The 24,308-nt window shown below is 50.5% G+C and overlaps 1 protein-coding gene across 2 annotated transcripts in view; it reads left to right on the forward strand.

Moving 5' to 3' along the window:
- Positions 1-3,389: 3,389 nt before the first annotated feature.
- LOC147726365 (activated RNA polymerase II transcriptional coactivator p15-like) overlaps positions 3,390-24,308 on the forward strand; it is a 134,012-nt gene continuing 113,093 nt past the window's right edge. The window contains exons 1-2 of one of the 2 annotated variants that reach the window (XM_086960501.1): positions 3,390-3,429; positions 21,178-21,250. In XM_086960501.1, the coding sequence (XP_086816627.1) occupies positions 21,179-21,250 (72 nt within the window). In that variant the 5' untranslated portion in view covers positions 3,390-3,429; position 21,178. Of the gene's footprint in view, positions 3,430-3,609; positions 3,797-21,177; positions 21,251-24,308 lie in introns of those variants that run through there. The other variant, XM_086960500.1, reaches the window with a different exon arrangement.

A 24,308-nucleotide genomic window follows, 5' to 3' on the forward strand; every position in this document is an offset into this window, starting at 1 on the left:
GATGGTCCCGCCCTTGTCCCGGTCTTCTCCCGGCACGCTCTTGCGACGCGGAGAGACTCGCGGGCTTTTCAGCGCCACCAGGCGCGTTGTGGGCGAGTCCTCGGCCGGCTTCCTGAAGCCGAGGATCCTGGGGGTTGTAGTTTGCTCCTGCTCAGCTGCCGCGCTCTGGGTTGGGAGGCCGCGGCAGCGAGGAGAACCCAGGAGACAGAGCCCGTGGGGCAGTCCAGCAGCAACAGTACAGGTAGGTGGACCCCGCTCCACAGAAGACGCTTCCCGCTTCACTATCCAAGCCGCAGGCTTTTCAGCGCCACCAGGCGCGTTGTGGGCGAGTCCTCGGCCGGCTTCCTGAAGCCGAGGATCCTGGGGGTTGTAGTTTGCTCCTGCTCAGCAGCCGCGCTCTGGGTTGGGAGGCAGTGGCAGCGAGGAGAACCCAGGAGACAGAGCTCGTGGGGCAGTCCAGCAGCAACAGGTCAGGTAGGTGGACCCCGCTCCACAGAAGACGCTTCAAGAAACCAGGATTTGTGAAGTGGTGCACTGTCACCCCTTGGGGTACCTGAGTACTTGGGGAAGAGGTCTCCATCGAAAAAGCCAGTTCTTGAGAAAACGGTGGGAAGAGGGTCGAGACAAGAAGAAAAAGGGAAGACAGAGGGCAGAAAAATGAGCAAGCAGAAAAGGCAAAGCAGAGGGCAGAAAAAGGAAAAACAGAGTGCAGAAAAACGAGCAGAAAGGCAAAATGGAGTAGAAGAGGGCAAAACAGAGTGCAGAAAAACGAGCAGAAAGGAAACATGGAGTAGAAGAGGGCAAAACAGTGGGCAGAAAAACGAGCAGAAAGGTCAGAGGACAGAAAATGTCAAAAGAAAGGCAGACAACGAGCAGAAAAGGTAAAACAGAACAGAAAAAGCAAAAAAGAGGGCAGAAAAAACGAGCAGAAAGGCAAAACAGAAGGCAGCAAAAGGTAAAACAGAGCAAAAAACGAACAGAGGAGGCACAGAGGGCAGCAAGTAGGCAGACAGCAGAGGGTAGAGGACTACCGCAACACTGCCAAGTACCATGCATCAGGCGTTAGACTGGCGCATTTTGGTGTGGCGGTCCACACTACCACACCAATATGCGAAGTCACGCATTTAGAGCGCCTCCTAAAGTTACAGACAAACGGAGACGGAAGCGCCGCTATTAGCACTCATTGAGCAAAGCACAGACCGCGTGCTGCTCTCCCAGCCACAGTGTTACAGACTGCACTGCACTGTGGAGTGCAACAGCGCTGCACTACTTTGCTCCGGTGCATATAACATCTCATCTGCCAGAAGGTGGTTCCGGTCGTGCCAGCCAGCCTGGCTTATCTGTCCTCTTACTGACTGCAGCACCACAGCTGCATTTGCAACATTGTTCATTTGCCACCCGGGAAAAACATTAAGGGTTCTGATTCACAGAACTAATCTGAGTCAAAATCCTAAACTTACTACTTTTCGGATTCACAGAAGGCATTCAGTAGTAGTAAAGTTAGCATTTTGTCTTAAGATACTATTTTGTCTTCAATTAGTATTTTGTCTTAAATTAGACAAAAATCCTAATTTAAGACAAAATCCTAACTTAAGACAAAATACTAACTTAAGACAAGATCCTAACTTATGACAAAATACTAATTTTACTACTACTAAATGCCTTCTGCGAATACCAACAGTAGTACGTTTAGGATTTTGTCTCGGATTAGTTCTGTGAATCTGCTCCAGTCATTAAGTGGGCAGCGCAGGCGGGCAGAAGTTATGTTTGTAAGTTTTGTTTTGAAGCCCCCACTGCTCGCACCGCCGCCTGTGCCTCTCATCATGATGCCCTGCTGTGACTGGACCAGGCTGAAGGAGACTCCTTGTCGCAGCAGTGGAGCTCAGTCACTCTCAAGACTCTGGTCCATCAAGGTTAGGTGAGCCTCAACAATCTTAGATTTAATTACATTATTTTATCTATAGAGTGAGGGCAGATTGACCACTCCGCCACTGCTGACAGAAAAGCAAACAAAGTAGACCAAGCATGGATTAGGGAAGACGGAAAAGCAAGCAAAAGACTGCTGGTTACCATGTGGCTCACATCCCACCGCCCCAAGGACCAGCAGTTAGTGAGTTCAGAGACAAGGAGCACAAACAAATGGGAGTAGGAGGCGCTTCGCTCAGAGCATAGAGGATGGCAGCTCCTGTCATGGGCGGTTCCAAGACCCGCACCCCAGCTGCTACAAGACCTTCCTGCCTGACAGCTGGAACAGTTCTGCTGGATAATAGACTGGCTATTGGACAACAGCTGGATGCTCCTTGGCAAGAACCCCATCCTGTGTACCCCGTACGGCATACCTGTTTAACCACTTGTGCCTCTTATCCTCCCTACATGTTACCATCCCCTCTTATAAACCTTATGCCTCCCTGTAACCAGAACTTTAACGTGGACAGCTTGTAGGCCCCTAATCCCGCACAAATCCAAATTGTGGCACTGTAACCGTTTTTAGAGTAGTCTGGTGCTGCCACCAATGCTACTCACTAGTCATAAGGACAGTGAAAAATCCAAGGTCAGGAGTCAGTCTGTAAAAAATGCATAATTTACTATTCTATGAATAGGCAGCCTCTATCTCCTAAGGCTTGCCCGGTGCAATAGCCGCGCTCTGACGTCTTGTTGAGATTAGTAATTATCATAATTTATCAGCAAGATGGGGCATCAGAGATTCCCGTTCTATGGGGCTCTCTCACATCCTGAATCTGACCTGCTAATAAAGTATGATCATTATTAGTTGTGACAGGCTACTTGGTTTTGGGGCAGTCACATCCACGTGGAGACCCTGGACAGACCTCTGTGTGTCAAGTCAGTTAGTGCCCTTCCATTTCTGGAGCTTTGCAGCGGTTTTTAAGAGGATCGTATAGTTTTTTATTGTTCAAATGGGTATAATTTCTGATTTATAGGTTTCCCTCGTCTTCATTTGGTTATTTTTTTCTGGCGAGTGTCACTCATTACGTTGAATGTCACTCATAATTACACAATAATTATGAAAATGCCACACATAGCAATCCAAAGCCTTGCCAGCTATGCTAAGGGCAAGCTGCACAGGAGAACTGTTGCAGGGGGACCTGGCAAGAGACACGAGTTTTGCGTCTTGTATTGAATGGCATCTGTAAAGCTCAAACAACATGGTGTAATACAAACATTAGGACTACATGTTCTATAAAGCAGACCAAAAAAAACTGGACTATTTGAGATGACCTAATTCCGCATAGTCTGGACCTGGGAGGGATTTTAATGGAGGTGGTAGTTAATCTATCTACCGTCCAATAGGGGATCCGGAGAACAGGGTATGTCCCGAAATAGGCAGTGCCCTAAAATTCCGCGCTCATCTGCAACGCCTTTTTCCTCTCGTCCAAAATCGTGGATAGCAGCAGCAGGGTGAGCCCCGAAGTAAGACCCCCATTTAACATCTCAGCACCTCCTGTCCTAAATTGCAAGCGCCCGGCGTCAAATGGAAGAGGTCGGGGTTTGACTTTATTTAAGTTATTCAGCAGATGCAACTGCAGACTCCACAGCCAATGAGCACTTCCGAATGTTGTACTACGCGTTAGGATTGGATAAAGTGCCGCCGATAGTCCAATTCAATGTCATTTTACACATTTCGACTCCTCTTATTGTCGGTCACCCCATAGATATGTACAGCCATTGGATTGGCTTTTATATAACCTGGAAGTACTCTGACAAATCCGTTACAAGATAAATTACAGAGAGACCCGACATTACTCTGATTTCACGGACGTTCGGTGTAGCTCGCGATGTAAGTAGACATAAACTTCGTAGGCATAGTTGGCATTGTAGGATTTTCTCCTTTGTACGAACCCCGTTTTGTTAACTCGTTTAATTTTTTGCTAATTTACAAGTTTGTTAAATTCGTAGTGTGTTGTCAAATCCGCGAGTTGTGTGACATTGTTGTAGGTAACACATACATGCCAACATTTCAGAAGAGCAAAGTGGGAGAATTAAAAAAAAACACGGGAGAATGGGGCATTGAATCGGGTTAACTGCATGTATGGGCTTTGGAAGTGGCTGCTGCAGGATCGGACATTTGAAACGTAAATGCACGTGTTTTTTTAAAACTTTCAGATGCACGGAGCGCAAAGGCAGGAGAGAGAGGGTGATGCAAGTGTTGTGCACTGGCCTGTCAGGTTGCTGGCAGTGCATTCACTCCTCCTCCCCCTCCTGTGTGGCAGCCCGGGCTGTAACAGCTTCCCCGCGCACACACAGCCGCCCTAGTACTTCACACGTCTTTAAAAGACCATTGCCTTGTTAATGACGCTTTGTTGGTTTTTCACCCCTTCTAGACCCCCTGCATCGCCACTCTGAATATTGCTGGAAGAATTAGCACCTTACACAATACCAAACCCTGTCAGCTAAAACCTCTGAGGAATCGGGCTTTTGCTTGCAGGAATCGGGAGGCGGGAGACTAACCTTGAAATCGGTAGTCTCACGCCTAAATCGGGAAGGTTGGCATGTCTGGGTAACATGCTTGCTTAATGTACCCAAAATATATTTGTTTTATTGCTCTATATAGGTAGCTGCATAGGATGCACACAGGACGTGCACACAGGACGTGCTTCTTTATAAGAGCTTGTAAAAACTCAGGTGTTTTGCTCTGTATGTGATTTTTCTTAACTTGCAGGGTAGAATGTCAAAGAATCTCCAAATTCTCCTGCTGTTGACAGACCAGGGCTAGCGCCTGCCTCACAGATTAAACAAGTATTGACAAAACCAATAGGTCAGGTATAATGACGGAGATTTAGCATATTAGAGCGAGACACGTGAGGGAGCAGCGGCAGGCAGCGGCAGATGCAGAGGTCTAGCCCGGGACCAGGGTTCAATTGCCCACCTCGGCGGGTCTTGGGCTCAAAAATTCCACGGACCTGATAATTCTCGCCTCGGTGCCTATTCCAATCATGGAGTCCCACTCTGCAACTCTGGGCAATAACTTGCTTAATCTCCACAACGGCCCCCACAACGCTAAGGATGCCTGGCCTCCACCTTGGGGGGTGCCCAGGAGTGGACGCCTCACAGGGAAAGCCAGGATGGGTTCCTCAGCGGTATTCGTACAAGCGCCTTGAGACCCTTGCGGGTGAGTAGTGCGCTATACAAGTATCAATTTACATGAGCGGTAAGTAAGAGATATAAAGTAGTCCCTCATGCATCTCATGCAAATACTGCATTGAGGGCGGAAGGATACAGCGAAACAATCTAGCAGCTCACAGGTCACTTGATAGAGGAGGTAACTATATTATTTTAAATATATATATATATATATATATTTTTTTTTTTCTTGGAGGAAATAAAGCACCTTGATTAAGCACAAAATTACGGGTCTGCTCTTTCATCGTTTGGGACTGGGCTGGGGCGGCTGCCTCAAGTTGTTTGGCGAATTTACCTTCATATATATGGTTTTGTACGAGTGAAATGTCCAACTAACTATAACGTCCCTGAAGCCTATGGTTTTTTCAGTGACTTTCAATGTTTTTTTAAATGCTAATTTCTAACTATGCCTACAAAGTTAGGACATGTGAAGAAAGAGGAAGAAAAGCGCAGCAAGAAGCAAGACAATTGCAGAAAGATGCAACAGAAGTCCAGAAAGACAAAGAAAAGTGCAGGAAGAATCAAGAGATGTGCAGAAAGAACCAACAGAGGAGCAGAAAGTCCTCCTGTGCCCCAACTTTTTAGTGGCGGGTACTGGTGGTAACTGACACTGACTAACCAGGACCGGAGCCAGTGCTATGCTAAAAGACACTTAGAATACAGTGAAAATACCTACATACACTAGGGAACACTATGTGTTGGGGTACTCCTGTAATGAGCATGACCTCCTCTGTATTTGCCATGAGTTAGTGCCTGGGTCATTGCATGAGTACATGGGTAGTGGCTGGATGATTATGGTGATTTTATAACTTGTTGGGTTTGGGTGGAGTGACTGGATAAGTACATGATGCTGGATGGGTGATTGGAGGAGTGCATGGGTAGTGACAGAGGGATTTCTGGAGTTGTTAGAAATGGGATTTCTGGCTAGCTGAGACTTGCGCCAAAGCCAGGCAAAAAGCCCCACTCTAGTCAGGATAAGGGAGTTACACGTCTAAAATAACCCCTGCTCACCCCCTTGGTAGCTTGTCCCAAGCAGCCAGGCTTATCTTAGTGGTAGTGTGTAAAGCATTTGCACATAACCAACAGTAATACAGTGTACGCATTACAAAAGGACACCACACCAGTTTAGAAAAATATCTAATATTTTATAGAATTAAGACAAGACCAAAAACGATAAAAATCCACACTTCTATACTTAAAAGTTCACAGTTCCAAAAATACGCTGATTAAAAAGAGTTTGTTGTGTGGATAGCTTTGTCAGGGCTACCACGGCGTAGTGAACAACAAAATCCAACAGTTATGGCTGGTCGCGGTCCACCTACGGTGTCAGGGAGACCCGCAAAACAGTACCTGTGAGAAATGCAGGTCGTTGAAGCCCTTGAAGTCGCTCGCATTTGCAGGCCGAACTCCTCTCTCGTGGAATCAGTAGCGCTGGCGAAGGCAGGTGTCGGGTGCTGCGGTGCGGCGTGCGGTGGCCCCAGGTCGCGGTGCGAGCAGCGGCACGGTGGCGGCATCAGATGACATTATCGATGAGACCAAGGTCGCGGTGCGAGATGAAGGCTGTGCTAGTCACGGTGCTAGCAGGTCGCAGTGCAAGCAGCGTCGTCATCGTTGCTGAAGCGCTGTCATCGGCTGACGAACTGGAGTCGATGGTGCCGGCGTCTGAAGGCCAAGGCTGCAGTGTGAGATGAGGGCGGTGCGTCGTGTAACTTACGAATGGTGCCCTCAAACCATGGTGCAAGCAGCAACGTCTATTTCAGAGGCGTCAGGCCAACCAAGGCATCCTCGTGAAGCAAGGCGGTGCGGCGTGCGGTGCCCACAGGTCGCTGTGCGAGCAGTGGCTCGGTGGCGGCCTCGTCAACAGGCGTCGCCGATGAGACCAGGGTCGCGTTGTGGCAGTGCTCTCTGTGGGGCCAAAGCTTCAGCGTGAAGTGAGGCGGTGCGGAGTGTGGTGCCCACAAGTCGCGGTGCAAGCAGCGGCTCGGTGGCGCCATCAACAGGCGTGGTTGGTGAGACCAGGGTTTTGTGGTGCTCTGTTGCGGCAGTGCTCTCTGCGGTGCCAAAGCTTTGGCGTGAAGCCTCGTCAACAGGCATCGCTGATGAGACCAGGGTCGCGTTGCGGCGGTGCTCTATCTGGGGGCCAAAGCTTCGGTGTAAAGTGAGGCGGTGCGGAGTGTGGTGCCCACAGGTCGCGGTGCAAGCAGCGGCTCGGTGGCAGCGTCAACAGGAGTCGTCGTTGAGACCAGGGTTACGGTGCAGCGTTGCGGCGGTGCCTTCAGGTCACGGAGTCGGCAGCGGCATCGTAGACGTCGTCGAGTTGGTGTTCTTCGGGTTGCAGCACAAAACGACACAGTCCCCAGTGCAGTGGGTCGAAGAACTTTAAGTCTTTGCTTTTCCTGAGACTTCGTGAACAGGGGGCAAGCTCTACCTCAAGCCCTTGGAGAAACTCACAAATTAGGTTGCCGAAAAGTTCAGTCCAGGCCTTTCACTGCCCAAGACAAAAGCAGTCCTTGCAGGTCAGCCCAGCAAAGAACCCAGCAAAGCAGTCAATCCTTTTTGCAACTTCTCCGGCTCTCCTTTTTGGCAGTCTTCTTGATCCAAATGAGTTCTAAAGTTCAGGGGTCAGGGACCCAGTATTTATGTCCACAAATCCTTTGATCTCTTAGGCAGAGAGGGCCTGTGCCTGGCCAGAACCAATTCTTCCTTCTCTGGTGAGAATTCCTGGTAGGAGGTGGAGACTGCATTTGTCAGTGGCAGAGCAGGCCCTTTGAGGTGCAAGGAAATCTCCTCCACCTTCCCCCATCGCAACCCAGGTCTATTTAGCACTTGCCTGACCTACCTAGACCATCTGGAGCCCCTCTGGCCCCCCAGCATTCTGTCATCCAAAACCCAGACGGGCGATTCACATTCAAGCAGAGGCACACGGGATGACTGAGCAAGAAAATACCCACTTTCTAAAAGCAGTATTTTCAAACACAGAATGTAAAAATCACCCTCACTAAAAGATGCATCTTTAGATCCTGAGTTCAGGCATACTAAATTCTGTTTTCTTACCAAATTCCTGGGGCCAGTTATGTTCATAAGATGTTATAATCAAACCTCCCATTCTATCCTATAGAGAACTGGTCACCTTGCAATAGTGAAAAACGAAATTGGCTGTAATTCACTATTAGGACATACCACACACACCAGGGCATGTACTACCTTTCACAAACACTGCACCCTGCCCACAGAGGTACCTTGGGCCTACCTGAGGGGTGTCTAACATGTAAGAAAGGGAAGGTCAAGGACTGGCCTGTGTGTGCACTGGCCAAGTCGACATGGCAGTTACAAACTGCGCGCAGACTCTGCAATTGCTGGTCTGAGTTACCGTTTTCAGGGCTACTCACGGGGGCGGCACAACCAGTTCTGCAGGCCCCCCGAGTAGCATTCGATTCAACGGCCCTGGCACATGCAGTGCACTTTACTAGGGGCTAACAGGTAAATCAAATATACTATCATGGAAACACCAATTCATAACACAATTTGCACAGAGAGCATATCCACTTTAGCACTGAATAGCAGTGGTAAAGTGCCCAAAGTCCTAAAACCAACACACACAGGTCAGGGAAAAATAGGAGGAAAAAGCAAAACGTTTGGGGATAACCCTGCAAAAAGGGCCATTTCCAACAGGAGTGCAAGGGTATAACCTGGGTAATTGGAGGAGTGAATCAGTACTGTGTAGGTGGTTCGAGGTCTGCATGGGTAGTGCACAGGGGATTGTAGCAGTGCATGTGTTATTGCCTGGGTCACTCCATGAGTACATGGGTAATGACTGGAAGATTAGAGTACTGCAAGGAGAGTGCATGGTACATTTATAAGGGCCTGAGTTTTGGCGGAGTCATTGGATAAGTACATGGTTCTCGCTGGGTGATTGGCCGAGTGCATAAGTAGTGACAGGGCAATGGCTGGACTGCATGGGTACTGCTCAGGGTATTGTAGCAGTGCATGAGTTGGTGCATGGGTCATTGCATGAGTGTATGGATAGTGAGTGGATGATTAGAGTGCTGCAAGGAGAGTGCATGGTGAATTTATAAGTGCTTGGGTTTTGGTGGAGTGCATAAGTACACACATGTCACATCAGGTTCCGCCCCCTCCCTTTACCACTGTGCAAACGCGCCCATCTGGAGGGTTTTAATTTGGGGGATTAATTCCCCTTGAATCCTGAGGGTCCCTGGGGGCCAACTAGCCCACCATGTACCTCCAGTAAGCGCCACAGTGCAGCGCTGCAGAGAGGTGGTCCGAGGCAATGCCCCTTTTTACACCTCTCTGCAATACAACTCTGTTGCGCTTACTGGTGGGCTAGTTGGCCCCAGGGACCCTCAGGATTCAAGGGGACTTAATTCCCCAACTTAAAACGCGCTACAGGGCGCATTTGCACACTTGTCACATCAGGCCACCCCCTCCCTGCACCACTGTGCAAACGCACCCCCTGGTGCGTTGTAAATTGGGGGATTAAGTCCCCTTGAGTCATGAGGGTCCTTGGGGGCCAACTAGCCCACCAGCTACCTCAAGTAAGCACCACAGAGCTGCGTTGCAGAGTGGGGTAAAAAAGGGACATGGCCTTGGACTATCTCTCTGCAAAGCAGCTCCCTGTCGCTTACTAGAGGAACTTGGTGGGCTAGTTGGCCCCCAGGGACCCTCAGGATTCAAGGGAACTTAACCCCCCCAACTTAAAACGGGGCGCGTTTGCACAGTGGTGCAGGGAGAGGGCGGGGCCTGTAGTGACAAGTGTGCAAATGCGCCCTGTGGCGCATTTTAAGTTAGTAGATTAAATCCCCTTGAATCCGGAGGGTTGCTGGGGGCCAACTAACCCACCCTGTACCACCACTATGCGCCAGGGAGCTGCGTTGCAGAGAGTTGTTCAGAGGCCACGCCCCTTTTTACACACCCAGCAACGCAGCACTTTGGCGCATACTAGAGGTACCTGGTGGGCTAGTTGGCCCCCAGGGACCCTCAGAATTGAGGGGACTAAATCCCCCAATTTACAATGTGCCAGGGGGTGCATTTGCACACTTGGTATGTCAGGCCCGCCCCCTCCGTGCACCACTGTGCAAATGTGCCCCCCTGGCGCGTTGTAAATTGGGGGATTAATTCCCCTCGAGTCCTGAGGGTCCCTGGGGGCCTACTAGCCCACCAGGTACCCCCAGAAAGCGCCAAAGAGCTGCGTTGCAGAGAGGTGTAAAAAGGGGCGTGGCCTCTGAACCTAAAACGTTAATCAGTCTTGCTCTTTTTTTTTTTCAGAACAAGATTTTATTGTGTTGTTGAAAAATTGCATGACAGGCACAGCGCCCCGGGAACCGGAGGAGCTGTGAGCATTAGAGTAATAATCACATTTAGGCAATTCAAACAACAGTTTAAGATAAAATAATTTTTCTACGCCCCCCTTCCCCTCTCCCTCCTACTCCCCCTACCCGGAACCCCCCTCCCGCCCCGTGCATAGGATCTAAGTAGTCTATAAACAAAAAACATATCAAGAAACATTCAGTGTGTATTCCTCATCATCCGGGATCAGTGTCCAAATGACTTTCTTCAGGTTCATCATGTGCTGGCGGTTCCAGTTACAGTCCTCTATAATCTGCCCATCTCTTCCAAATCTTATAATGCTTCTGAGGGAAGCCCCTGGCTTCAAAGATCGGGCGCTCCAGTCCCATGTAGAAGTCCAGTCCCCTTTTCCACACTTCCAGGCTCGGGCTACATGTCTCTTGGCCACAGTGAGGCCCAACAGCAGCAGATGTCGTTTATAGATATTTCCCCCCACTTGTTCCAGAACATGGAGAAGACCCAACTGTGGCGAGCGGGGGAGCTCCCAGCCCAACACCTCAGACAGGCAGTCCCACACCCCCGACCAAAACCTCCGTAGCCCGTCACACGACCATACTGTTTGTATAAAAGTGCCCACCTCTCTGCCACATCTCAAACAATCAGGGGACGCAATCAGGCCTGCCCTCCACAATCGTTCCCTTGTATAATAGGCTCTATGTAGATATTTGAACTGAATGAATCGTAGGCGTACCGCAATGGCCGCTCCTCTCGGGGCCTCAAGCGCGTCTCTCCAGTCTTCCTCCTCAAATGCACCCACATCACTCTCCCATTTAGTCCACAGACCGTCTAGGGAAGATGAACAATGTGTAACTAGCGTTTGGTAGATAGTAGATATCTTTTTACTTTCCAATTCCCCCATAAATACCTTAGCCTCCAGTGGGCTAAACTCGGGCAATGAGTCCAGTCCTTTCAGGGTGGGTGCAATAGCATGTCGGAACTGCAAATATCTAAAGAACTGGGTCTGGGGCATATCGTACTCCTCACGTAGCTCCTGGAACGACATGAGGGTCGTGCCCCTGACAACGTGGCCTAAGGCTGATATGCCAATTGCGTCCCAGCCTCGGAACCCCGGTAGGGACGTCAACGCCGGCAGTAGCCCATTTTGCCACAAAGGGGTTTCCCTCGTTAGCCTGTTCCACCACCCCATGCGGTGGAGTGCGAGTGCTCCGCTCCATATATGAAACACTATTTGAGTGACCACTGGGAGCCTCTTTCTCTTACTAGCCGAGTAAAGTATAGTATGTAGCGTGTCAGGGTCCATCAGGTACCTCTCCAGGGCATAGGTCGGATCGCCCCGGTCCCCATACCACCACTCATTCAGTATCAATAGATGGGAAGCTTGATAATAGGACAGAATGTCCGACGTCGCTAGGCCGCCACAATACGTGGAGAGGAAACATGTGCGGAGTGCTACTCTCGCCACTCCCCCGGCCCAAAGAAACTGACTGAGTGTCGAATTTACTTGCTTGAACCACTGCGGTGAAATAGGATATGGGTGATTTTGTAGTTGGTATAATAGACGCGGGAGGGCTACCATCTTAAATATGGCTGAGCGGCCGTATACATTCAGGGGCATGCGGGACCATGTAGTCATGTCTGATCGGACACGCTCCCATACGGGCACAACATTGCGCGTCCAGGAGACTCCACGCAAGTCTGTCAGGAATACACCCAGATATTTAAGGCCTCCCGTCGCTTCCTGCAATGCCGCCGCCCAGGACCCTAGGCCACAGCGCTCTCCCAGCACCCACAGCACAGACTTACGTAAGTTTAAACTGAGGCCCGACACTTCCCCGAATATCCGCATTATGTCGAGGACCCGCGGCCCAGATTTATTCAGATCTGTGAGGAAGAATAGGACGTCATCCGCATAGAGTGCGATTCTATCAAAGGGTCCCGCCTTCCACTCAACGCCTCGCATCTGAGCGTCCATTCGTACCCACGCCGCCAATGGTTCCATAGCCAGGGAAAAAAAAAATTGGCGATAGTGGGCATCCTTGCTTGGTGCCCTGACCTATGGAGAAGGAATCGGACACTGCCCCAGCCACTCTCACCGACGCTGTCAGGTCTGTGTATAATAACTGCAGGTATGATAGAAAGTGGGGCCCGAGATTCAGGCGGTATAGAAGTGCGCGGAGGTAGACCCAACTTACTGAGTCGAAGGCCCTATCTATGTCAGCCAGCAGAAGTGCCGCAGGGATCCCCGCTCTATGGGGCATAAACCCGGATTGGTCCGGGTGGACAAGATGGGTAATGTATGGGAGGAGGCGATTGGCCAGCGCTTTCGCCAATATTTTCGCTTCGGTATTCAATAACGATATTGGTCTATAGGACTCGGGTAGTTCAGGGGGCCTCCCTGGTTTGCAGAAGACCACAATTTCAGCGTGTCTCCAGTCCCTCGGGAGTAGGCCACACTCCTTGGCTGCCTCCAGTGCCCTACCGTAGTATGTTCCTAGTTGGAGGTGGAATTTCTTAAAAAATTCACAAGGGAAACCATTGGGTCCAGGGGCCTTGCCCACGTTTAATTCTCCGAGGGCTGTACCCAGCTCTTCCGCTGACAAAGGGAGTTCAAGTCGAGCACGCCCTTCATCTAAGATTGATCGTGGCGGGAGGTCAGCAAGGAACTTGTCGACATCTTCTGCCGGGAGGAGCTCCTGGGGGTCATATCGGGCTGCATAATACTGTGCAAAGCTGGCTGCCAGGTCGCTGGGGCCGTCATGGGCGTCCCCGCGTCATCACGAAGACACGGTAGGGACTGCGCATGGAAAGTGCTCTGGCAGAGCCTATATAGCATTGAGCTGGATTTATCACCCCACTGGTAGATCCTACTCTGAGTCGCCAGCCACAGCTGCCTAGCCTCATCTAACAGCAAGGAGGCATACGACTGCTGCGACAATAGTAGTTGACCCACATCTTCCTCACTCCCACCAGTGTGGCATCTTTCTTCCTGGACGCTGACCCGGTCTGCAGCTTTCACTATATCCTCCCTACGTGCCTTACGGGCAGCTGCACACCAAGCAATGTCTACCCCTCGAAGCGTGGGCTTCAGAGCCTCCCAGAGGGTCATGTCATCCGTGTCCGGTTTATCATTGTCGCTCCAGTAGTGAGCAATAGCCTCCCTCATATGTGTCTGGTAGCTTTCTTGTTGCAAATATCAACTGGAAAGACACCATCTGAACGGCTGTCGTCTTCTAACTAGAAGTAAGTCAATCGCTATCAGGGAGTGATCTGACAGACTGCGTGGCAGTATGGACGTGGAATCCACCCTCCCAACCCAGGCGTGAGGGACAAACAGGTAATCAATCCTGGAGAAGGACTTATGCACCGCTGAGACGTATGTGTATTCACGACTTTGGGTGTGTTGGTGTCGCGATGCATCCACCCATCCCACACTCTCACCATGCCATTCAGTTTAGTAGGTGTGTCCGAAGGCATCTCTCCCCCCAGCCTGTGTCGATCCATCCGTGCATTCATCACATCATTCCAGTCGCCGCCCACCACTGCCATAACATCTGGTATCTCAGCCCATACACCGAACAGCTTTTCTATAAGAGCTCCTTGTAGTGGAAGCGGGGCATATACACTCCCGAAGACTACCGGTTCAGTGCCTATTTTGCCCTGGGCAAACACATACCTGCCTTGCGCATCAACCCACTAAGTCTCATGAACATAGGACAGCCTGCGGTGTACCAAGATTGCTACCCCACGAGAACCCCTTGCAAACCCAGCATGATATACCTGCTGAAAACCGTAACGCTGTAAGCTAAGGGTCTGGGTACCCATGAGGTGAGTCTCCTGCAACAGTAACACATCAGCCCTGTCTCTCTTCCCCTGTCTTAGGACTGCCCCTCTCTTTATCCTGTCCAGCATCCCCTGTACATTCCAGCTCACAACACGCATCAATGCCCTCTGTAGGCCCGATTCGTGAGTATCAACCGCCATCCATGGGCAGAAGTATGGATAGCCCGAGCGTCTGAGTCCACACACACACATCTTGCTTCAATAGGACTCGAAAGATCACTGTGCAAATTAACGCATCCCTCCTCCCTTCCCCCCCTTCAACTCACACCCAACAAACCCCCAACCCCCACCCGTCCCAAGTCAATCCAACAACTTCTCCGCCACACCCCACCCCATACCTCAGTAACATTGAAGTACCTGTCGCGGTATAGGTCATCTCCGGCCCCCAACGGGAGGTCAGAGACCCACTATCCCAATGGATCCCCATGAACTACCCACTCAGTCCCAACTCACCCCCCACCTAACAAACTCCTCTAAATTGAGGGGTTACCGCCTTTTAGTCCGTCCCTCCCCACCCAACCCGAATCCCGTGTCTGTAAGTCTACATTTGTCTGCCAGTGTTAGTGTTACTATAAGCGTAAATCATCTTCGACCAGGCCTGCAATATCTGCTACTCAGCCTGTACTGTGGTATACAAATCAAACAGGTAAACTGTGTCCTTTCGCCCCTCACGGATCCACTTTCGGAGAGTCTGGGGGATTAGTCTCCTCCGTGTTCCCCTTTTTTGCTGGGGAGCGTTTCGATGAGCGAGATCTCCAGTTACTTCTGCTGCGCGAGCGTTGGAGCGTCCGCGGCAGCACTGCTGAGGAGGATGAATCTGAATCTGAGTCTCGAGCCGGCGGCGTATGTGGTCTCATCTGTCCATGTGAACACCTCTTCAGGGGAGTTAAAGAATAGGGTGCGGGGCTGATAGACCACCCGTAGACGAGCTGGATAAAGTAGAGCATATTGGATCTTGAGGCCTCGCAGGCGGGCTTTAGCTGCCGTGAAGGACTGCCGTTGTTGCTGCACTAGTCTTGTGTAGTCCGGGAATATCATGATCCGCTGATTATTCCACAGGAGGGGCTCTTTCAACCGGGCTTGCTTCAGGATTGTGTCCCGGTCATGATAGTTGAGCAGCTTGGCTATTACCGGCCGCGGTCGTTCGCCAACCGGCGGCTTCTGAGTTAGCGCTCTGTGGGCCCGTTCGATGATAAAGCAGCAGGAGAGGGACTCCGGCGGGAGCCAGCCCTCCAGCCACTCGGTGAGAAAGGCTTCCATGTTGCCCTTTTCGCAGTCTTCTGGAAAGCCGACGAATCGTAAGTTGTTGCGCCGAGCCCGTCCTTTGGCATCCTCAGCCCGGAGCGCCAGGCCCTTTTGTATGCCTTCCATGTTGGTCACTCTTTTCTTCAAGGTTGCCAGATCGTCCTCCACTCCTGTAATCCGGACTTCTGCTTCTGTAATGCGGGCCACCGCATTCCGCAAGGCCTGCCGCAGCAAGGTAACATCAGCCCCAACGGCCCCAATTTTTGCATCTAACGTATCCCGGGATTGGGTGATTGCCGCCAGGAGAGCTGCATTGTCTGGCCCGTGGGCTTGGTGGCCTCCAGAAGCTCCAGAGTTTCCACTTGGGCCCGTGAATTTATCAATAGTCCCCTGTTTCGAGGTGCCACCGCCACTCAGGCCTCTGGTCATGGTCAATGATTGATAGGGCAGTCGTCAGGTCACTTTCTGTGGCTCTCGTGTCTCTCGCCTCTCGCCAATGGGGGGGGCCCTTCCTCTGCAAGGAGTCGTCCTCTGGGCCCCACTAGCCCCACACCCCCGTTCCACAGCTTAGATAGTAGGCAGCAGGGAGTCCGGGCCATGTTCGCCAACCACGGCTACAGTGTCTGCCCTTGGCGTCTTCCCTGCGGACACACTACAATTCACTACAATGTGCGTCTGTCCACCAAGGGGTCCCTTAGTCTCTGGCAATTAGGGTCCGGAAATTTGCATCTGTGGCTGCGTGGGCATGCAGGTTTAGGCCGCCACAGGTTTGTTGTCTATCTCCGGGCTTCTGTTCCTCCCGCTGCCCCCTCGCTGTTTCATCTGCAAGATGGCCGTTTCAGGGGCCCGACCCAGGGCGCCCGCTACTGTCCCTCGCTACCAGAAGAGGCTTACTTGATGTGCGAAGGCTTGCCGTCCGCGGTCTGTCTCGGCCGCCGAGATGTCCGTGGCTGCTCGTCTGCCCCGGTCACTGCACCCGGTCGTCACTGTGTACCTCCGTATCTGCTTTCGGCACGTTAGGTGCCCCCCCGGCTCCGGGTGTCCCTCCAGGTCGCCGCCTTTACCTCCAGCCAACACACAGCCAATACTCCGGTGTTCGGCAGCACTGCTCCCGTTTTGGATCTGCTGCCGCACGCACAAGTGATCCGTCAGCGCCGCCGGACCAGCGCCGGTGCAGCCGCCGTAGGCCGTCCTCCTCCCCGGGCGTCTCCAAACTCGAGGTCCCCGGCGCCGCTCTCTAATGTAGGCCGCTCAGGTTCCGAGCGTAGTGCAGCGTCTTCCTATGCTCCGATGCGGCTCAAAGTCTCGCCATGTCCGCCGATCACCTTCCGGTGCACCACACCGGGATACTGTCGGGTGCGGGGGAGGAAGGATAATTTTGGCGGATAAGATAACGGCGGGACGGAGCTCTGTTAAGCTGCGTCCGCCATGATGGCTTCCTTAGCCACGCCCCCCAGTCTTGCTCTTTTTAACAATAAAATAACAATTAAATCTGATAATGGATCTTCGCAGAACTGTTTCTTCAATTCAAATCCCTAAGATCCATGAAATGGAAATGGCACCATAACCCGTAAAAGCACTTGCTGCAGAAGCTATGCTCAGAAACACTCTTTCCACATAGTTACATTCATAAACCAGAAAACTAACTCTGCCAAGAATTATTTTAAAATTTAAAGTAGCAACAATCTAGCTCCTTCACACTGTTCCCCCATGCCCGACCCTTAATTTAAATGTAAAGAGCTTGCAAAGATCTTTGAGGCAAAGTTAACAAGCATTTGCAATGCAATAGGTCTCGCGTTATTAAAGTTTGAGCTATTGGTGTTCCATTATTTAGCAATGCCAACAGCTCAAACTTTAATAATGTGAGACCTTTTGCATTGCAAATGCTTGTTATATTTATTAACACTGGGCATAGAGTTCACCTCAGTCACACTGGTTTAACACAAATATAGCAATAAGTCACAGAAAGGGGTCAAGTCAACGTTTGCAAAGGGCCTTTTACTATGTAGTTGTGTTTTTGTAACTTTTGATACATTTCAGCTAGAAACATATTTTTTTGTTAAAATATACAGATTTTGCCGCAGATGATGGATTGTGTGGCAAATACATTAGATTCATAATTATGCAAAAACAGTGGCTACAGAATTGCATAATTTGAGTGGCCCTGAATTAACCCCAATTATGGCTGTTTTACTTTCTCGCATTGCTTGCATGACGTGCCAGGGCCGGACTGGCTGTAGTGGGCACCGGGCAATCCCCCGGTGCGCCGCACGGGTGGGGGGCCGGTTTGGGGCCCCTGGGGTCCGTTTTTGTTACAGGCCTTTTTTGCAGCATAGCTGCAAAATTGGCCCTGTAACAAAATAGTCTGAAAACCGGTTTTGGTTCCCAGTCTGGCCCTGGCCAGTGCACACTTAGTGTGCCAGTGTTTCATTGGCCTCAGAGCAAGGGCCCACGATAAGTAGAGGAAACCCCTTAGGTTGGGCATCAGAGAGAAGACAGAGAGTGGAATGGTGCAAGATGGAAGGCCATGTTTTTAACCAAGGGCAGCGGAAACAGCCCACTTCAAAAAGCAGTAGCAATCATTAGTGAAGCAGGTATAGTAGCACTGGGGTCCGTGAGTCTGAGGGATGTGCTGGATCACAATTATGACTACCTTTCTGTAAAGAAGAAAAGGAAAAAAGGGTAATGGGCTAATTTTCGCTGGTAGCAATAGAGCTGAGAGCACCTTCACTGCAAAAAATTGAGAACAATACGTTGGCGCTATTTTTTTTTTTTTAAAGGGAGAAGATGTGGCCTAACAGCGAGAACTGCCGACTTTGGAACCAGGTTTAAGTCCCGGTTCAGCTCAACATTCTCTGATTCTAGGCAAATCACTTAATCTCTCCAGGCCTAAAAAATGAATCTGACCATTCGTAATGTAACTGGTTCTCATGTAAACTGTCTAGTGCCCTTCGACCTAGTACCTACTGGATAAAACTGCAGAAAAAAAGGGACAGAGAGCCTGCTTCAAGATTGTGATGCTCGGGCAGGGTGTAATGATGTTGAGGTCCAGGAGTGTGGGGGCCTCACAACATACACATTTTGCGGAGCACAATATTTTGCTCCCTCTAACTATCTGTTTTGTATGCTGAATTTGTCCTATTATAAGTCTCATATTTATTGTGGATTATGAGCTCCAGAAAAAGTATCCATGAATTGATCTCTTAAACCTGCAGTCTGCCCTGCCCCTCCACTCCCCCAATCCTTGCCATAAAATATCTCTAGATCATCCCTCAACTATTCTACTGCTACTTACACCTTTCTAACCCTGTCTACCACCAGTTTTGCACTTTTCCCAGCAAAAGCTACATTGAAACTCTTCGTTTAAGCCATCAAAGCACCTGTGCTGCCCTCACGATACTGTAACTATTAAGCCAATGGGTCAAAGCTTGAATGTTAATCGGAGATCGGCCCTTGTGGAAAACGGACAGGGAATCTCTGCTTCTTCTGACCCTTTTCTTTACTTTTTTTGACGAACTTGAACTCTGGGTGTGTTGGCATGCCACAAAAAGAGCAATTGTGTTTGAATTTATAGGTCCCAGGCGGTCTTGTGCATGTTTTTCTGTTATAGGCCCAGCAAGCTCCCTTCTTTTCCCCTGTCCCTTGGCCGCGCCCTGCCCGAAAAGGCTGAGGTATGTTTGACTCTGACTTCCTGACCATCATATGGCATAACCAAAAATCGACGTGAGTCTGATCCCAATACAATGTTTTGCATTATTACTTCTAAATGACCTGTCATAATCTTTCCATGAGGTACCCCCTAACTCATCATGCGCACAGTTCTGTTTTGGTCACAAGACAGCTGAGACCCCAGTTTAGGGAACTTCTCTACCCTGACTGAATGAAAGATAGTGAAACATTTTACCAAATTCAACAATGTTTCCTGTACCTTCTGCATGAGAGCAACCTTTGGAATGCGAACCTTCCTTACGTTTAGCATCCTCCCTCATTGGAGTCTCAATAATCTGATTACATATCTCCAAAAACGCACCATTTCATATCTTTTCTTTCACCTATGCAGGGACACGACCCCTTCCCCCCCCAAATGATCACGCTTAGGTCTCACCCAGACCCATACTTGGCAAAGCAGCGGCTGTCGCAACATTACCTTTAATGGCCCTGTGGGGTTGCGCTGATACGGAGGACATAGTCTCTGATGCAGACCCTTGGCCTTTCTCCCCTGCAGGACACCCCACCCGGCTGGGGAACCAACGCACTCTATTCTGAGTCACTTGCTAAACTGGGTTCAGCTGCCCTTGATCACCCATCCCAAACTGGGAGACCAGCTTCCTTGCACTCTTTAAAGCCCCGTCTAACACTACGTTGGTTCGGCCACCTATCTTAGAGAGTCTGGGCAGTACACTAGCGATATTAGCTAAATGTGATAAACTGAGAAATTTAACTTGATGCATTTAAGGTAGACTGTTGTCGCTTCACAAAATAGATTATACATTAATAGTGCTAAATAAATTCAAGAAATCATGGTGTGAAATCCATCAAAGACATAACATTTACGATTCAAGTTATTAAATCATAGTGTTTGGCCTCACTACATTCTTGATTTAAAGTGACATTTCATATGCTCCATTTGATCACTGGACAAAAACTCTATTCTGAATTTATATTTGTAAGATTCCGAAGGGACTGTCTCACAATACAATCCTGTACTAAACCGTAACTGGTCATAGCCCTTTTACATTAATGTAAGGAAAACTGCCATGTATAAACATGTTTTCAAGTTATGCCATTTTATGATAGTTTGTTATTATCATTGTATAGACCAAACTATCGATGCACGTGAATGATTGGCAGGTGATGGGACGTCAGATGAGGAGGATGGGAGTAAGGTTGTGAAGTTATCTTGCTGATGAGATGCCCAAAAGGTGGAATATGGTGCCAGTGCTGAATCTAAGGCTTGTGGGAATCTAAGGTTAAGTGACTTGATTATGTAGAGTGGCCAAAGTGGGAATGAAGTACAATGTAGTTGTAGGAAATGGAGTGAGGATACATTATCAGTTAGTGGTTAGAGAGGATTAAACCATAGGTGTGTGTTATCTACGAGTGTGTGCAAATATGTAAAATGTTGTCATCTTTAAGTTTTATGAATGCAGAATGTAATGTAATTAGGATGCATAAAATTGTGACTCTAAATCAAAATAGAATTATGAGATGGAATGTACATGGTTGGTCGGCTGTGGAAGTTCCCCCTGTGTCGTTTGCTACCTGCCTTTCATAAGGGTGCAGTTAATATACTCACGTGGTTACTCAATGCCTCTCTCCTTGGAACTAGGAGCATACGGGTTAAACCAAATGCTTCCAATTGTTAGCTGTGCTTCAGTGGATTGTAGATTTTAGTGGCGGGTGTAAGAACTGTCTTTGTATCCTGTTGCGCAGGTTTCAGCCGGGCAAATGCATTTTGGATACACGGGGCACGTATCCTACGTATTAAGAAAAATACCTTTTTTTATACTTAAAATTGCAAATTCGTTCACAAAGGTAAATTTATGATCAATGTTGTTGTTGTTTTGTGTGATTTATACGATTGATTGCCGTGGTTCCAGCATATTACATTATGTTTTCTTCCCTCAGTATGCCTAAATCAAAGGAACTCGACACTTCAAGCTCAGCGGAAAGTGGCTCGGACAGCGAGGCTGATAAAAAGGTGAATATTGCACCCAGCGCTATGAACTTGCCAATGGATCCTACACACCCATCTGTCAACCATATGCGATTATTGTAAAACCTTGTTGAAGATCCGAGTAGTTGCTTATTCCCATAGATGTGTTTTGGCATGCACATATATATTGAGCTTCTTTCACCCTAGTAGGCAAAAAGTAAGTGGCTGTAGTTTCACCTCAGTTCTTTCTTTACCACTGAATGAGCTGTACCAAGGATCTGTCGTGAAGAGATGTGGCAGTTACTTTCTGCTATTTTTGCATTTTTGACAGCATTGAGTGCCTTGTTCTGTGCTTGCATCCAACTTATATTTTTAGAATCAAACAATTTTATTCAGCAGGCACGTAGCAGTGAACACAGCTGAGCTGCCTACATCCACAGGCCGGCAGAGCAGAGTCAAATTGCACAGAACACAGTAACACAGCCATAGGGTCTACAACCCGGAGGGCGACCCGGCGAAGGTGAGCTAACAGCCAGGCGGTGAGTTCATGTAGGGAGGCGAGGCTGCTTTTTGTCAAAACCAGAAAAGAAAACAACCCGAAGGAAACCGAACCCCCCCCCCCCCCCATCCCCTCCCACCCTCTCCGCATCAGCATAGTTCAGAAAACCCTCAGAATCCCAGGGTCAGAGTCCCCGTTGCTGTCCTAAGACGACCTAGCAGCAATCATGCCATCATGCCACAGCCCCGGGCGGTTCCAAGGGAATAAGTTGTAAAATCTGGAGGAACTTGGGGCACGTGACCTCCCGCAAGTCCCGGGACAACAGGTGTATGAAGGGTGCCCAAAGTTTAGCATATGTGTCCCCTTTACCATCCACACACAGGGAAAGCCTCTCCATCCCCAGAAGCAGCCATAGGCGCCTAATCCAGTCCCTGGGGTCAGGGGCGTCCAGTGAGCGCCACTTCAAAAGGATCACCAGGCGCGCCGCCAGGAGCGCCAGCGCAATCTGTCTACCTCGAGGGGAGCGCAAGGGAAACGCCTTAGGGTGAGGGAGGCCCAGTAGTACATATTCCGGAGCCCTGGGAAAGATGATACCGAAAGCATTGTCAATGTCATCTAAAACTGCTTGCCAGTAGCGCACCAGCTTGGGACAGTGCCAGAGCAAATGGGAAAGAGTGCCTGTAGCGCCGCAGCCCCTCCAGCAAAGCTTCGAGCACTTGGGGTCCCACCCATGGAGCCTCGCCGGTGTGTGGTACCAATAAGTTACGATTTTGAAGGCCGCTTCCGCTCCCGCCACGTTCGCCGCTGTGTGGTGCGCGCGATAGAAAATTTTACCCCATTCCTTACTCGTCAGGGGGCGGCCCAACTCCGTCTCCCAACGAACCTGTGCCTTGGAGCGCTGCGGGTGGTGGCGTTTCATAATGAAGGCGTACAGCTCGGAGATAAGCTTGCAATCGTCTTTCTTGAAGGCCACCCAGCGTTCCAGAGGTGTCATTGGACGAGACATGTCCGCGATGTTATCAGGAAGCGTCACCCAATGCGCTACCTGCGAGTAGTGGAAGGCGTCAGCCACGGTCAGCTCAAAGTACTCCCGGCGCAGAGTGGTGAACGGTATCAGCCCCTCCGGCTGAAAGAGGTGACCCACTCTCTTACAGCCCAATTCCCTCCAACGCTGGAAGACCGGCGAGTCGCACCCGGGGGGGAACTCCCGGTTGTCGACGATAGGCGTCAGTGGGGATGGGAAAGTGGTCCAGCCACGCCTGAGAGCTAGACGATCCCACACTGCCAGGGTCGGGGAGGTCACCGGGGAGGAGTAAAGGCCCCAGGATCTGTGCTTGCGTGGGAGCCATAGCTCGCGCCAGATGTTGCGCCCGGCCACAGTCTGGTCCATGAAGAGCCAGTGCTTGCTGGACAGCGGCCTATTCCATTCCAGAATGAAACGTAGGCACGCCGCCTGGTAGTACGCCTCCACGCACGGGAAGTTAAGGCCGCCGTCATCGCGCGGCGCCATGAGGCGGTCAATAGCAATGCGAGGGCGCTTATGGTTCCACAAAAAGGTGGTCAGCAACCGCTGGAGCTTTCGTAGAGTTCCCGGGGGGGGGGGCGCAAAGGCAGCATCTGGAAGAGATAGAGGATGCGGGGAAGGATCGTCATTTTGATCGCCGCGAGGCGGCCAAACCAGGCCAGCTGCAGCCGGGACCAGTCCGAGACGGACTTAGCCGTTTGGTCAAGGAGGAGCCTGTAGTTGAGAGCAACCGTTTGCGTGAGCGTGGGCGCCAGCTGGATCCCGAGGTACGGGATGGCCGACTGGACCCATTGGAACGCGAAATCGGCACCGAGGTCCCGGACCTCCTCTTCCGGCACCGAGAGGTTCAAGATTTGGGATTCGAGAAATTGACCTTGAAGCCGGCCACCAGGCCGAAGTCTTCTAGCTCCCGGGAGAGATGTCTCAGTGAGGAGCGCGGGTGTGTGAGGGATAGGATGACATCATCCGCATAGAGGCTCACCTTGTGCTCCTCTGCCCCAAAGTGCACCCCCTGTACGTCCGCATTGTCCCGGAGGCGTTGCGCAAAAGGCTCCATATAGGGCGCGAATAACAGGGGCGAGAGAGGGCACCCCTGCCTCGTCCCCCGGGTAATCGGAAAATAATCAGACCGACAGCCGTTCACTCGAACAGTGGCTCGGGGGGAGGCGTAGAGGCAGCGGACCCAGCTAACAAACGAGTCCCCCAGCCCGAACTTACGCAGGACCGCAAACATGTACGACCAGTCAACACGGTCGAAAGCCTTCTCGGCGTCGATGGAGAGGAAGCATGCCTGCGTACGCGACCGGCGAATCAAGTCCATCAGATGCAGGAGGCGTTTGGTGTTCTCTCCGCCCTGACGCGTCGGTACAAAGCCCACCTGGTCGGGTTCAATGATACCGTCCATAAACGGGCTGAGGCGAGCGGCCAGGAGGCCCGAAAATACCTTCATGTCTATATTCAGAAGCGAAATGGGGCGGTAGGAGCCACACTCCTGGGCGTCCTTGCCTGCCTTATGAATAACAGTGACCACGGCCTCGGCCATGGACGGCGTCACGTTCCCCGACTCTCGGAAAGAGTTG

The sequence above is a fragment of the Lissotriton vulgaris genome, chromosome 3_1, assembly GCF_964263255.1.
Source record: "Lissotriton vulgaris chromosome 3_1, aLisVul1.2, whole genome shotgun sequence".
In the NCBI taxonomy this organism is placed as follows: Eukaryota; Metazoa; Chordata; class Amphibia; order Caudata; family Salamandridae; genus Lissotriton; species Lissotriton vulgaris.